This window comes from Thalassophryne amazonica, chromosome 10, assembly GCF_902500255.1.
Source record: "Thalassophryne amazonica chromosome 10, fThaAma1.1, whole genome shotgun sequence".
Classification (NCBI taxonomy): Eukaryota; Metazoa; Chordata; class Actinopteri; order Batrachoidiformes; family Batrachoididae; genus Thalassophryne; species Thalassophryne amazonica.
The window spans coordinates 59957591-59969807 of record NC_047112.1 but is presented as its reverse complement, the minus strand read 5'-3'; the positions used below and the strand labels follow the sequence as shown (position 1 = coordinate 59969807).

At 40.2% G+C, this 12217-nt stretch overlaps 1 protein-coding gene across 1 annotated transcript in view; it reads right to left on the bottom strand.

Moving 5' to 3' along the window:
- The window catches only part of ctdspl3 (CTD (carboxy-terminal domain, RNA polymerase II, polypeptide A) small phosphatase like 3), a 59720-nt gene extending 48113 nt beyond the window's left edge, over nucleotides 1–11607 (bottom strand). The window contains exon 1 of the mRNA XM_034180075.1: nucleotides 11367–11607. Coding sequence (XP_034035966.1) covers nucleotides 11367–11507 — 141 coding nt within the window. The 5' untranslated portion in view covers nucleotides 11508–11607. The remainder of the gene's footprint in view (nucleotides 1–11366) is intronic.
- Between the last annotated feature and the right edge of the window lie 610 nt (nucleotides 11608–12217).

Below are 12217 nucleotides of genomic sequence, written 5' to 3'. Positions count from 1 at the left end.
AGGACCCCTTTAAGGACGGTCGGTGCGCCGCGCTGCGAGCTGCGACGATACGGCACAAACCACTGGATCATTTCTAAGCTGATGGCTCTGTGGATACGAGACCGTCGTGTGCTCTTTCTCTGGTTATCACAAGACCTGGACATCAGCCATTTTCCAGCAGATTTCACTTTTAACAAGAGATTTTGTCATGGAAAGCCGCGCGGAGGCTTCGCGCGTCACGACCGATTCGCTGATGAAGCGAGACAAAGGAACACCTCTGTTTCGGAGTGTTAGAGGACAAGTTGGGACATGTCCAGCTCTCCACACGTTCTTTTATACTCACTCGACTGGTAAGCACTGAAAGCCGAGATAGACATGTCCCAACTTGTCCTCTAACACTCCGAAACGGAGGTGTTCCTTTGTCTCGCTTCATCAGCGAATCGGCCGTGACGCGCGAAGCCTCCGCGCGGCTTTCCATGACAAAATCTCTTGTTAAAAGTGAAATCTGCCGGAAAATGGCTGATGTCCAGGTCTTGTGATAACCAGAGAAAGAGCACACGACGGTCTCGTATCCACAGAGCCATCAGCTTAGAAATGATCCAGTGGTTTGTGTCGCAGCTCGCAGCGCGGCGCACCGACCGTCCTTTAAAGGGGTCCTTAAACCTGTAGTTAAAGTCCTTATTCTCTGTGAAGCCCGTAAAATTTTCACTGAAAGCCAGATAAATTTTTCGAATGGTTTCCAGGTGCCAGTCTCTAACAGCTTCTGAAAAAATTCTGATGGAAAAAAAGTCCTTTTCATTCCGCCATTTCCAGACAATGAAAATCCGACGAGGGGGCGGGACCACTCCTTCCACAAGGCATGCTCACAGGCGAATGACGTCACCGACAGGCGTGGAAAAACTCACGCATGCGCACGAGGGTTCAAGCATGTCTGACGTAAAAACATATGAATGAAATCCATATAGTTTTTGAAAAAAATAAAAAGGTACGATACTTTACGGACAGACCTCGTATATGTTTTTTATAAGAGGTTGATCTCCAAGCAGTGTGTGGAAGGGTGTCTCACAGTAAGACTGATCCATCTCTTTCCATTTAGTCTCATTAAATTGGGTCACAACAACAAAAACCTCAATTCGTCCGTATGTCCTTCATGGCGTTTTATTTATCGTTTGCTTAGTTTTTGTAACATTAGTGTTTAGTATGACTTCATTCGACCAGCTGAATGTTTTCACACAGTGCAGAAGCCGGTTTGTGAGAGCTGCTGCTGCATTCAAGTACCGTCGGAAATTACAGGGCACTCAGGCTGTTTTGCTTGGATTTTTTTTTTTTTTTTTATCTGGGTGGGGGTCAACTTCACTGGGCTCTGGCACCTTAAATAGGCCAGAATTAATCTTTTGTGTGGATACAATTAATTATTTTGCCACAAGCAACTGATGAATTTGAAGCAACAGAAAAGTTGTGTAATTTCCGACGGTACTTGAACGCAGCGGCAGCAGCAGCAGCTCCTGCGTGTGCTTATTATTTTTATTAAATATAACGGTATGAGTGTAGGAATGACAATCCAGCGCTTATGTACATGTGGCAACAGGTAGATAATTCAAATGATTACATAAAGAGCTGTTCTGGAAGGCAGAATTCACGTTGTGGATCAGTGATCAGCTGGCTGAAATAACCGTACATGGGGAGTCAATGCACCTTCACATGGACTGATGAATTTACTGCTCTGATATATTCAATCATCTTTACACTTACATTTATTCCCCTTTTGACAGTTTTTCTGTTATAAATAAATATATATATGGCTTAGTAACGTAATACAGTGATACAGCAGCCGCCACGACACACCAGTTTGTTTTGTTTTTTCTTCAAATTGGAGCATGACGGAGCGCGCAGCATGTCGACAAACAGTGTGGATTCTGATGATGAAGAAGATGATCCCTCTTTTGTTCTGGATGAGGAATCAGAGCAGGTGGGTCCACCAACATGCGCGCAAATCTCCACAGCTTCTGTTTGCAGTTTCTCCAGGACTCAGGCACTATGAGCTCTGTCCCAGCGCCGAGTCCTGGAACTCAGAGATGCAGACACACACTGCTCCAGCTGTGGCTCCAGGCACGTTTCGTCTGAAGCGGCGAGATCAATGTTAGCTTAAGTATCCTTTGTTCCTCTTTCGTCCCTTTTGTGCTCTTGTTTCACAGGCTATTCGGTGATAAAGCTATGTAATCCACCTTTTCTCAAAGAATTGCAACTTTTTTTTTTTTTTTTACTTTTTTCCCTTCGTTCAGGAATTGTCGTATGCCGTGCGACTGGGCCATTAGGCTTTAGTCCAGCAGAGCTGCTGATGGGCTGCAAGATAAAAACCACACTGTCCACCCTATCCACTAACCTGGATCTGAGCTGGCCAGACAGGGAGGAGATGCGTTCTGCAGATGCTGCGGCTAAACTGAAAGACATTCTACTACAACCCCTGGCAAAAATTATGGAATCACTGGCCTCGGAGGATGTTCATTCAGTTGTTTAATTTTGTAGAAAAAAAGCAGATCACAGAAATGACACAAAACTAAAGTAATTTCAAATGGCAACTTTCTGGCTTTAAGAAACAGTATAAGATATCAGGAAAAAAAAAAAATTGTGGCAGTCAGTAACGGTTACTTTTTTAGACCAAGCAGAGGGAAAAAAAATATGGAATCACTCAATTCTGAGGAAAAAAATTAAAAGAACGCTCCAACACATCACTAGTATTTTGTTGCACCACCTCTGGCTTTTATAACAGCTTGCAGTCTCTGAGGCATGGACTTAATGAGTGACAAACAGTACTCTTCATCAATCTGGCTCCAACTTTCTCTGATTGCTGTTGCCAGATCAGCTTTGCAGGTTGGAGCCTTGTCATGGACCATTTTCTTCAACTTCCACCAAAGATTTTCAATTGAATTAAGAGCCGGACTATTTGCAGGCCATGACATTGACCCTATGTGTCTTTTTGCAAGGAATGTTTTCACAGTTTTTGCTCTATGGCAAGATGCATTATCATCTTGAAAAATGATTTCATCATCCCCAAACATCCTTTCAATTGATGGGATAAGAAAAGTGTCCAAAATATCAACGTAAACTTGTGCATTTATTGATGATGTAATGACAGCCATCTCCCCAGTGCCTTTACCTGACATGCAGCCCCATATCATCAATGACTGTGGAAATTTACATGTTCTCTTCAGGCAGTCATCTTTATAAATCTCATTGGAACAGCACCAAACAAACGTTCCAGCATCATCACCTTGCCCAATACAGATTCGAGATTCATCACTGAATATGACTTTCATCCAGTCATGCACAGTCCACGACTGCTTTTCCTTAGACCATTGTAACCTTGTTTTTTTCTGTTTAGGTGTTAATGATGGCTTTTGTTTAGCTTTTCTGTATGTAAATCCCATTTCCTTTAGGCGGTTTCTTACAGTTCGGTCACAGACGTTGACTTCAGTTTCTTCCCATTCGTTCCTCATTTGTTTTGTTGTGCATTTTCGATTTTTGAGACATATTGCTTTAAGTTTTCTGTCTTGATGCTTTGATATCTTCCTTGGTCTACCGGTATGTTTGCCTTTAACAACCTTCCCATGTTGTTTGTATTTGGGCCAGAGTTTAGACACAGCTGACTGTGAACAACTAACATCTTTTGCAACAATGTGTGATGATTTGCCCTCTTTTAAGAGTTTGATAATCCTCTCCTTTGTTTCAATTGACATCTCTCGTATTGGAGCCATGATTCATGTCAGTCCACTTGGTGCAACAGCTCTCCAAGGTGTGATCACTCCTTTTTAGATGCAGACTAACGAGCAGATCTGATTTGATGCAGGTGTTAGTTTTGGGGATGAAAATTTACAGGGTGATTCCATAATTTATTCCTCAGAATTGAGTGAGTCCATATTTTTTCCCCTCTGCTTGGTCTAAAAAAGTAACCGTTACTGACTGCCACAATTATTTTTCCTGATTTCTTATAGTGTTTCTTAAAGCCAGAAAGTTGCCATTTGAAATGACTTTAGTTGTGTGTCATGTCTGTGATCTACTTTTTTTTTCTACAAAATTAAACAACTGAATGAACATCCTCCGAGGCCGGTGATTCCATAATTACTGCCAGGGGTTGTACAATCGCAGGATTGGTGTTCGACCTCTACCACCACTGGACTCGGGAGATAGGGTCCTGATAAAACTGGACAATGAGAAACAATGGACTACTCCAGGGACTGTACAAGGTAACCGTTATTTGCCCAGGTCATATGTTGTGGTGACACAGCAGTGTGGAAGTTACAGATGTAACCGGAGGCACCGGTTACAAGTGCCCGATACTCAGACACATCCAGCCACCAGCAGGACACCAGAAGATCCCCTTCTGGAGAGCACTGATGTCCCCTGTAAGAGGGCAGACACATCACCACCAAAGACACAAACTGTTACTATGGTTGGGTATTGAGAACTGGTTCTTATCGGGCATCGTTAAGAAATGATTCGATCCACCGACATCAATAGCCTTTTTGCTTAGCGATTCCCTTATCGGTCCTTCAGAGCGGCTGTTGTTTTGGGGGGTGTTTGTCGGGAAAATGATCATGTCTCTACGTTGATTACAGAACCCCTGCAGGGTTTGTAATCAACCATTTCTGCAGCACGGCTCTTCTTTGAAGCTTGAAGCAATGAAGCACAGATCCAACCTGTTGCTTTGTGGTTCTTTGTTTTATTTCGCTTTATCGTAATTTTTCCCCGCTAAAACCCCAAAGCGCATGTGTCTGTGAGTAATATTTACCTTTTTTATGTTAAACCGACCTGTTATGGTCTTCTGAAACAGTTGACAGATGGATTTGTAACTTAAAAACAGGACCGATGCTAACGCATTAGCATGTCTATGGCATCTTAAATGTTAAAGTTAGCATTAAGCTGTTCGCATCTCAGCATATTTGTGTGCATTTGTTTTCTGTATAATTAATGGCTCAGCATGTTATCGTAAGAGTCAAATGTATTACAAATTGTATTTATTTTTGTTTATATATTAACAATAACAACAATAATAGTAATAATATACAAATAATGAATGTTTATGAGTTCAATGGTACGAGGAGGTGAAAGCTGGAACTGAATTAAATATTCGTTCCATTGAAAGAATGTAAAAACATTCGTTATTTGTTTTATATAACGGCTAAAATGGATCCTTGTCATTTGATATTTTATTAATTAAAAAAAAACAGAAAAGGGACTTACATTCTGGTGTTCCACTGTAACGTGTAGTCCAGTGATGCTGTGCACTGACTTCTGACTTACATTAAAAAAAGTGTGTAGTTCCATCCAGACTGCTTCCAGAGTGGATTGTGTGTGTGTGTGCGTGCGTTACAAGAATTAGCAGCGTCAGTTAGCTCAATCAAATCATCGTGTCATGCGTGCACACACACACAATTGACTCGGTCGACTGTGTATGTTGACAGTGCAGCGAAAAAAAAAAAAAAATCACATCAGAAATGAGTCCAGCTTTTCTTTCCTTCTTCCTGCTAACAGCCTCCAGACAGCACAGTGGATTTGTTTTGTGTGTGTGAGAATTAGCAGCGTCAGTTAGCTCACTCAAAGAGTCTGTGTCCCCTGCGCGCGCGCACACACACACACACACACACACACACATACATACACAACCTGGTCGGCGCTTGTGCGTGCACTACCAAAAAAAAAAAAGACTGTGTACGTCCTCAGTGCAGCAAAAAAAAAAAAAAGCCAGATAGCACAGTGGATTTGTTTTGTTTGTCTGTGCACGCAAGCACACATGCACGAGCATGCGTGCGCCCGCGTGTGTGCATGCAGAGTGCAATGGTACCAAACGTATGGAACCAAATTTGCACTCTAAATGGAACCAAACTGCACTCTAAACGTAATGCAACGCAAATGGGATGAATTAATCCATGTCATGTAACAAAGCACAAATCAAATGACAAGGATCCACGCAGCCGTTATATAATGACTAATAATGCTACAATACAGTTTTAGAGAAGGAGACAAAAGAACCTGATTAAAAACACAACAGAAAACATACGAGGTCTGTTAGAAAAGTATCAGACCTTTTTATTTTTTTCAAAAAACCTGATGGATTTGAATCACGTGTGCTTGCATGAGCAAACCTTGAACCTTCGTGCGCATGCGTGAACTTTTCCACGCCTGTCGATTGCATCATTTCCTGGTAAGCAGCCTTTGTGTGGGGACGTGCATCGTGTGCTCTGCGTTTTTTTCATTCCAAGGAAAAAGACGGAACGACTGGAGCAGCGCCGCATCAAATTTTGCCAGAAACTGGGCGACAGCCAGGTGGAAACCATTCGGATGATTCAGCTTTAAATAACTTGTTTTTTCGGGCGCTTTTTTTTCTTCCTTTATATATATATATATATATATATATATATATATATATATATATATATATATATATATATACACACACATATACATACATACATACATACATACATACATACACTGTTTAGTGTTTCTTTATTTTTAAAGAAATATTTTTATTTGTTCCAATCAGGAACATTTGCTGTGCAGACAACCAAACTTCCATTGATGAGCTGAACACCACGAAGTCCAGTCGAAAGAAAACATCTCTGCTCTTCAAAATAGGAGAAAAGTGTCTTCAGCAACACCACCAGAGTTCAAAGCTGCAGAGGAGACCTTCATCTGGTCCCGAGAATCCAGCGTAACATCACCTGCTTCTAAATAAAAGGCTCTTTCAACAGCAACTATTTTATTATTTTTAAAAAAGCTGTTTCATTTTATATTTTAACAATAAATTAACGGATCATTAAAAATGTCCATGAAATCAAAGTCAAAAGACATTTGCACAGGTAGCTCTCCACTTATTGCACTCAAATTCATATTTTAGAAATGACTGTCCTGATAACATTAAAGGCAATTACATATTTTGGCAAAATTGAAATGAAATTGAAAAGTTGAAATGAGTATATATATATATATATATATAAAAAAATCATCATGAGGTTTATGTCACAGAAATCCTACTTTACAATCACACTGCAGTCATTGTTAAATTATTTCCTGTTGCATTTATAATAAACATTTGTATTTATTTACAGTGTCTGTGTTTCTGGTTGAAATGAGATATAAATACTCTACCAGACTTCAAAGTTCAATCCAATCCAACTTTCGACGTTCTGAGCTGTGATGTACCTTTGCGTTGTCCAATAGGAACGACGCGTCGGGCCAAAGCACGTTAGACTAGTGGCAGAAACCACTGATCTGTACAAAACAGAAACGTGTCACAGGACTGCTCATTTATAGAGCAGTTTTCTGAAGAAAAATCCTTGGAAATGTTTTTTGTTGTTGTTTGTTACCTCAAAATTTCTGATTACTGTTTTTAAAAAAGTTTAGAACACTTGTAATTAAAATAGCTAAATCAATAAATGGTTCTTTAGAAACCTTTCATCTGTACATTAAAACCACCTGTTTTTTCAGATTAGATAATTTCTTGTTTAACATACGGAACCTTGGACATTTATTTTTAGACAAATAAAATAACATGGAAACTTGTACATTTTTTAAGTCTGGTAGATTATTACTTGATTGTTCAAGCTACCTCAAGGAGAAGTGCACTGTTTAATTGATAAATAATAAATAAGGTGAGTAAAATGAAAATATTATATATTTAGCATTTGTTCATTGTTCATTCAGTTTTTTAAAAGTATCGGATCGGCACTCTGTATCGGCAGATACTCAAGATCAGATGACTCGGAATCAGATCGGGCCAAAAAAAAGAAAAAAAAAAAAAAACCTGATTGGGACATCCCTAGTAGGAGGTGAATTTTGATACTTCTGAAATGGTCTTTGAACGCACCAGCTACTATCTTGCGGTGATCTGCTGCTCATCATGTTAAGAGTGCCCGACAGTGACTACAACATCTCGTCAATAAACCACCAGCTCTTCTTCATAAGCTCGTGAAGTACTTTCTTATGTCAAGGTAACATTACAACATATACAGGCAGCGCCTGAACAAGATAAAGAAGCCTTGGTAAAAGATTAATTTTGATTACATCTATCCGACTGCGCATATTCATAGGCAATAATGACGAATTCTGCAGATCCGCTTTAATTTTTTATGTCAGTGGGACATAATTATATTCAAAAAGGCTGACTAAATCTTTAGGTATCTGAACTCCTAAATATTTTCTAGAATTATTATTCCAATTGAATTTGAACATTTTTTGAACACCTTGTGATGTGAGAGCCTGGGTCTTCTGTAGATTTAACGTGTACTGTATTCTAGTGAATTTTAATGGGTATGAAACCCTATGAAACAAAAGTCACTTCAAACTATGAAATAAAATCAGTATTGATTGGGGGGGTGCTCTTTAAAAGAGCAAGTCAAATTTTGCATGTGCACTGAGAAACTTGAAACTAAAGGCACAGATCACAAAAAGCAGAACTTTAACAGCTGTTATTTTCCAAAGGTATGTATCTGTTCAATCTCAAGCTTAATGTAGTGTTCAAGCACAAAACGTGACTGATGAGAAAAAAAGGATGACTTCATCACACTAAAATGAACTGGAGTCAGAATAAAAATACAAGCTGCTCATTTCTGTTGTTTTTCAAAGTTATTAAGCTGTAGCTATATGTTTTAATTATTTTAAAGTGAGTTGCCTCTTATTGTATTCTGACTTATTTATACATACACACACACACATATATATATATATATATATATATATATACATACATACATACACGAGGTCTGTTAGAAAAGTATCCGACCTTTTTATTTCTTTCAAAAACCATATGGATTTGAATCACGTGTGACTGCATCAGCCAAGCTTGAACCTTCGTGCGCATGCGTGAGTTTTTTCATGCCTGTCGGTTGCGTCAATCGCCTGTGAGCAGGCTTTGACTGAGGTGTGGTCCACCCCTCTCGTCTATTTTTTATTGCGAATAAATGTCTGAACGATTTGGAGCTTTGCTGCATCAATTTTTTTCCAGAAACTGTGAGAGACCTCCAGCTGGACACCGTTCAGAAAATTAATATGGCTTTCAGGGACGATTTTATGGGGATTACACAGATTAAGGAGTGATCCAGACGGTTTAAAGACCGCCCACAACTGCTGAGAGCGCGGCGCGTTCCCAGCCCCCATCGACAGGCTGACAATCCCGCTGGAACAACCAGATCATTTCCAACGTGAAGGCTTTGTTGATCCGGGACCTCGTCTGACTTTCACAAAAAGGCTGAAGATGTGGACATCAGCACTTTTTCGGTACATTCCACTGATACAGGAGTTTTTTTTCATGGAAAGAAAAGCAGAGGGACGCGCCACGGAGCCGTTCATTACGTGGGACAAAACCACCTCTGTGTTGGTCTCACAGGACGGCTTAAAGGTGGATTTCAGATGGATTCCGGTTGCTTTTCAGTCGTGTGATTATCCGATTGTGATTGTGCATGAGCTGGACCTGCCCCAACATGTCCTGGAAGGCTTCATCAAGGCATTGTGAACTGACATTAATGGAGTTATTCTATCAGTATTTTCAAAAAACCATAAGTTAGTATGACTTTATTTGTCAAGACCTCCGCCTGACCGGAGTGTTGAAATTGATAGGGAGCTGGCCTTATGGCTGCTCTTGGTGTGCCTCTGTGGTGGGAGCGCTGTTGTAAACAAGAGCTTCCAGCAGGGGAAGAATGTTGAAAGAAAAATGATTATGATTAGTAAAGAGTTGATTTCGTGGGTGCTCTCAGGATTTGTCTGTGCTGCTTCCTGCAGGGGGCAGCATGGTCAAACATTCTTGCTTATTCTTTAGGTCTTTTACCACTTTTGATGCTTTCAAAAGCGATCGTGTTAAAAATCAATTTCAGCTCTTTAGTAACTGCAAATGTCCCATAGACAACACCGGAATTTATCGGTTATTGATTATCTGTAACTTCTGATACATTTTTGGGTGGTTTATCTTTATCAAAGATAACTGAAAAGTTATCTTATCTGTTATCGAAGTTAATTTTTTGGTTATCTGTGCCCACCACTGGTTGGCCCATTGCTGCAGTTCAATGGATGTCCCACCAAGTCGTCAGACCTCCCTTGGCTCGTGTAATTTCAAGAAGTAGCTGAAAAAAAAAAAAGCTTCTCCCAGCAGGGTGACGGGAGAATCGTTCCACTGTTTTTTTTTAAGCTTTTCGTGGTTCATCAACGTAAAACCAACATGATGATCGCACAGCTTTCCTTTGGGGGGGGGGGGGGGATCAGAGTGAAAATCCCGCATCCGACGTGACGTCACGATGTGTTGGGGGGGTGTCGGGAGGCACTGACGCGACTCAAGTGACGTCACGACGCATTGGGAGGCGTTCCCTGTTGCTTCCAAAGCATCGGGTGTGAAAGGCCCATTAGACTGTTGACAAGTATTTTGCAAACACTGTAAACACACACATTATAAATATGCATACACACACTAATATATGATAGAGAGGGCAGATAGTGGGAGTAAAGTCAACTATTTTAGTAATTTGAAGAGACAACATATGATTAGGCTATAATATATATATATATATATATATATATATATATATATATATATATATATATATATATATACACACACACACAAATACTGACTAATGAATACATTAGATTTTCTATATAAAACAACAATAGATATAACTTAGACACGTGAGATCTTAGAAAGCTCAGGGGGAGATATCAAAATCCAAGAATGTTTATTACCACAGATTTTATTTTATCTTCATTTTATTAAGGAATGCCACTTAATTTGAGTAAACACTTCATTTTTTGCTCGTAAAAACGTATAACAGTGCCTTTCGAAACTAAGTAAAGTCTCATTTAATAAGTATAATTTATATCATTTTGTGTTCAAAACACATTCTTGGGCACAGTGTGTATCATTCTGCATTAGAAGGGCTCCAGCCAGATGCCAGGAATGCCCCCAAAATGACAGTGTCGTGATCCAGAACCGGGCAAAGTGATCCATTTCCGGCAAATACTTGCACCACACATAATGCGGCTTCACACTTTAAGTAGAAGGGCTACACCATCCAGACTTTTTCAGCTATATAACATCCAAATACCCAATACAAGTCGCATTATGGCTCCGTATAGCGGGACTTTAAAAAAGGTGATCCGGAACTGGGCAACTGCCTGTACTGTACAATTGTCTTCATAACCTCTAACTTTAATTTACCTACTTCTTAACATTGTGGACTATGTATACACACTTAAAAAAAATCGCATGCTTCGAACCAACAGCGCCCTCGAAACGCTGTTTTTGTTTTGAGGAACGCTAGTGTTAGCTTCTCAGCTAATGCTAGCTTGGTCTTGGTCGTTACGAACATCAAATTGTCACTTAAAATGAACCAAAGACTTACAGGTGATGTTGCCGGGGTCTGAGGCGGGCTCTCGTCCGGCGCTGGGAGTCTTCGTCTCGTGGTCGCTTTGCTGGGCCGCCGACGGCTGCTCTTCGAAGCTAACGAACATACCGCATCTGTTTTTTGAGACCTACGTCTCATTTTGTTTTATTGCAAACAAGTTGTAAAAAAAAAAAAAAAAAAAATCGAACGAAGCTCAACAACCACCAAACATTGACAGCAATAAAGCAAAGATAGGTTTTAAATTGGCTCCGCCCCCCTGTGTATGGTTTAAATCGGCCGGGTACGATCGGTCTTTACTGCGGACATCCCTGTAGGGCGGTGCTTGAAAAATCCAGTAGACAACAAACAATAACAAAGCTTTTTTTTTTTTTTTTTGCTGTGGCCTCATTCTCGAAAAAGACAAGCGTGTGTTTACAAAAAGAAATCGCTGGATCTGTTTAACACACATATTCCGAGAAAGACATGGTTACAAAGTACTCTGTAAATGTGTCTTGATACGAGCTCGTTAGACGAAGGCACAAACCGGAAATGGCACCAAAAAAAAATCACAATCCAGAAACGGCACAAGAAAATTTGCCCAAAGGGCAAAAAGCCACAAACCGGACAACACTGTGGAAGAAAAACAAACAAAAAACGTAAAAAGCCACAAACTAAAAATAACATGGTGAGATGGTGAAGAGCTTCATGTCCGTGACATATACATGGCAGACAAGAACGAGAGAAGCCGTCAGCATCTCACCATGTCATTTAGGTCCTTCAGACATTATTTCGAGTAAATGCTTCAGGGGAGCATTAGCATGGCTAAAACCTTTCAGCAACTGGTGGGGGAGCTCTGCCCCCCCATACAC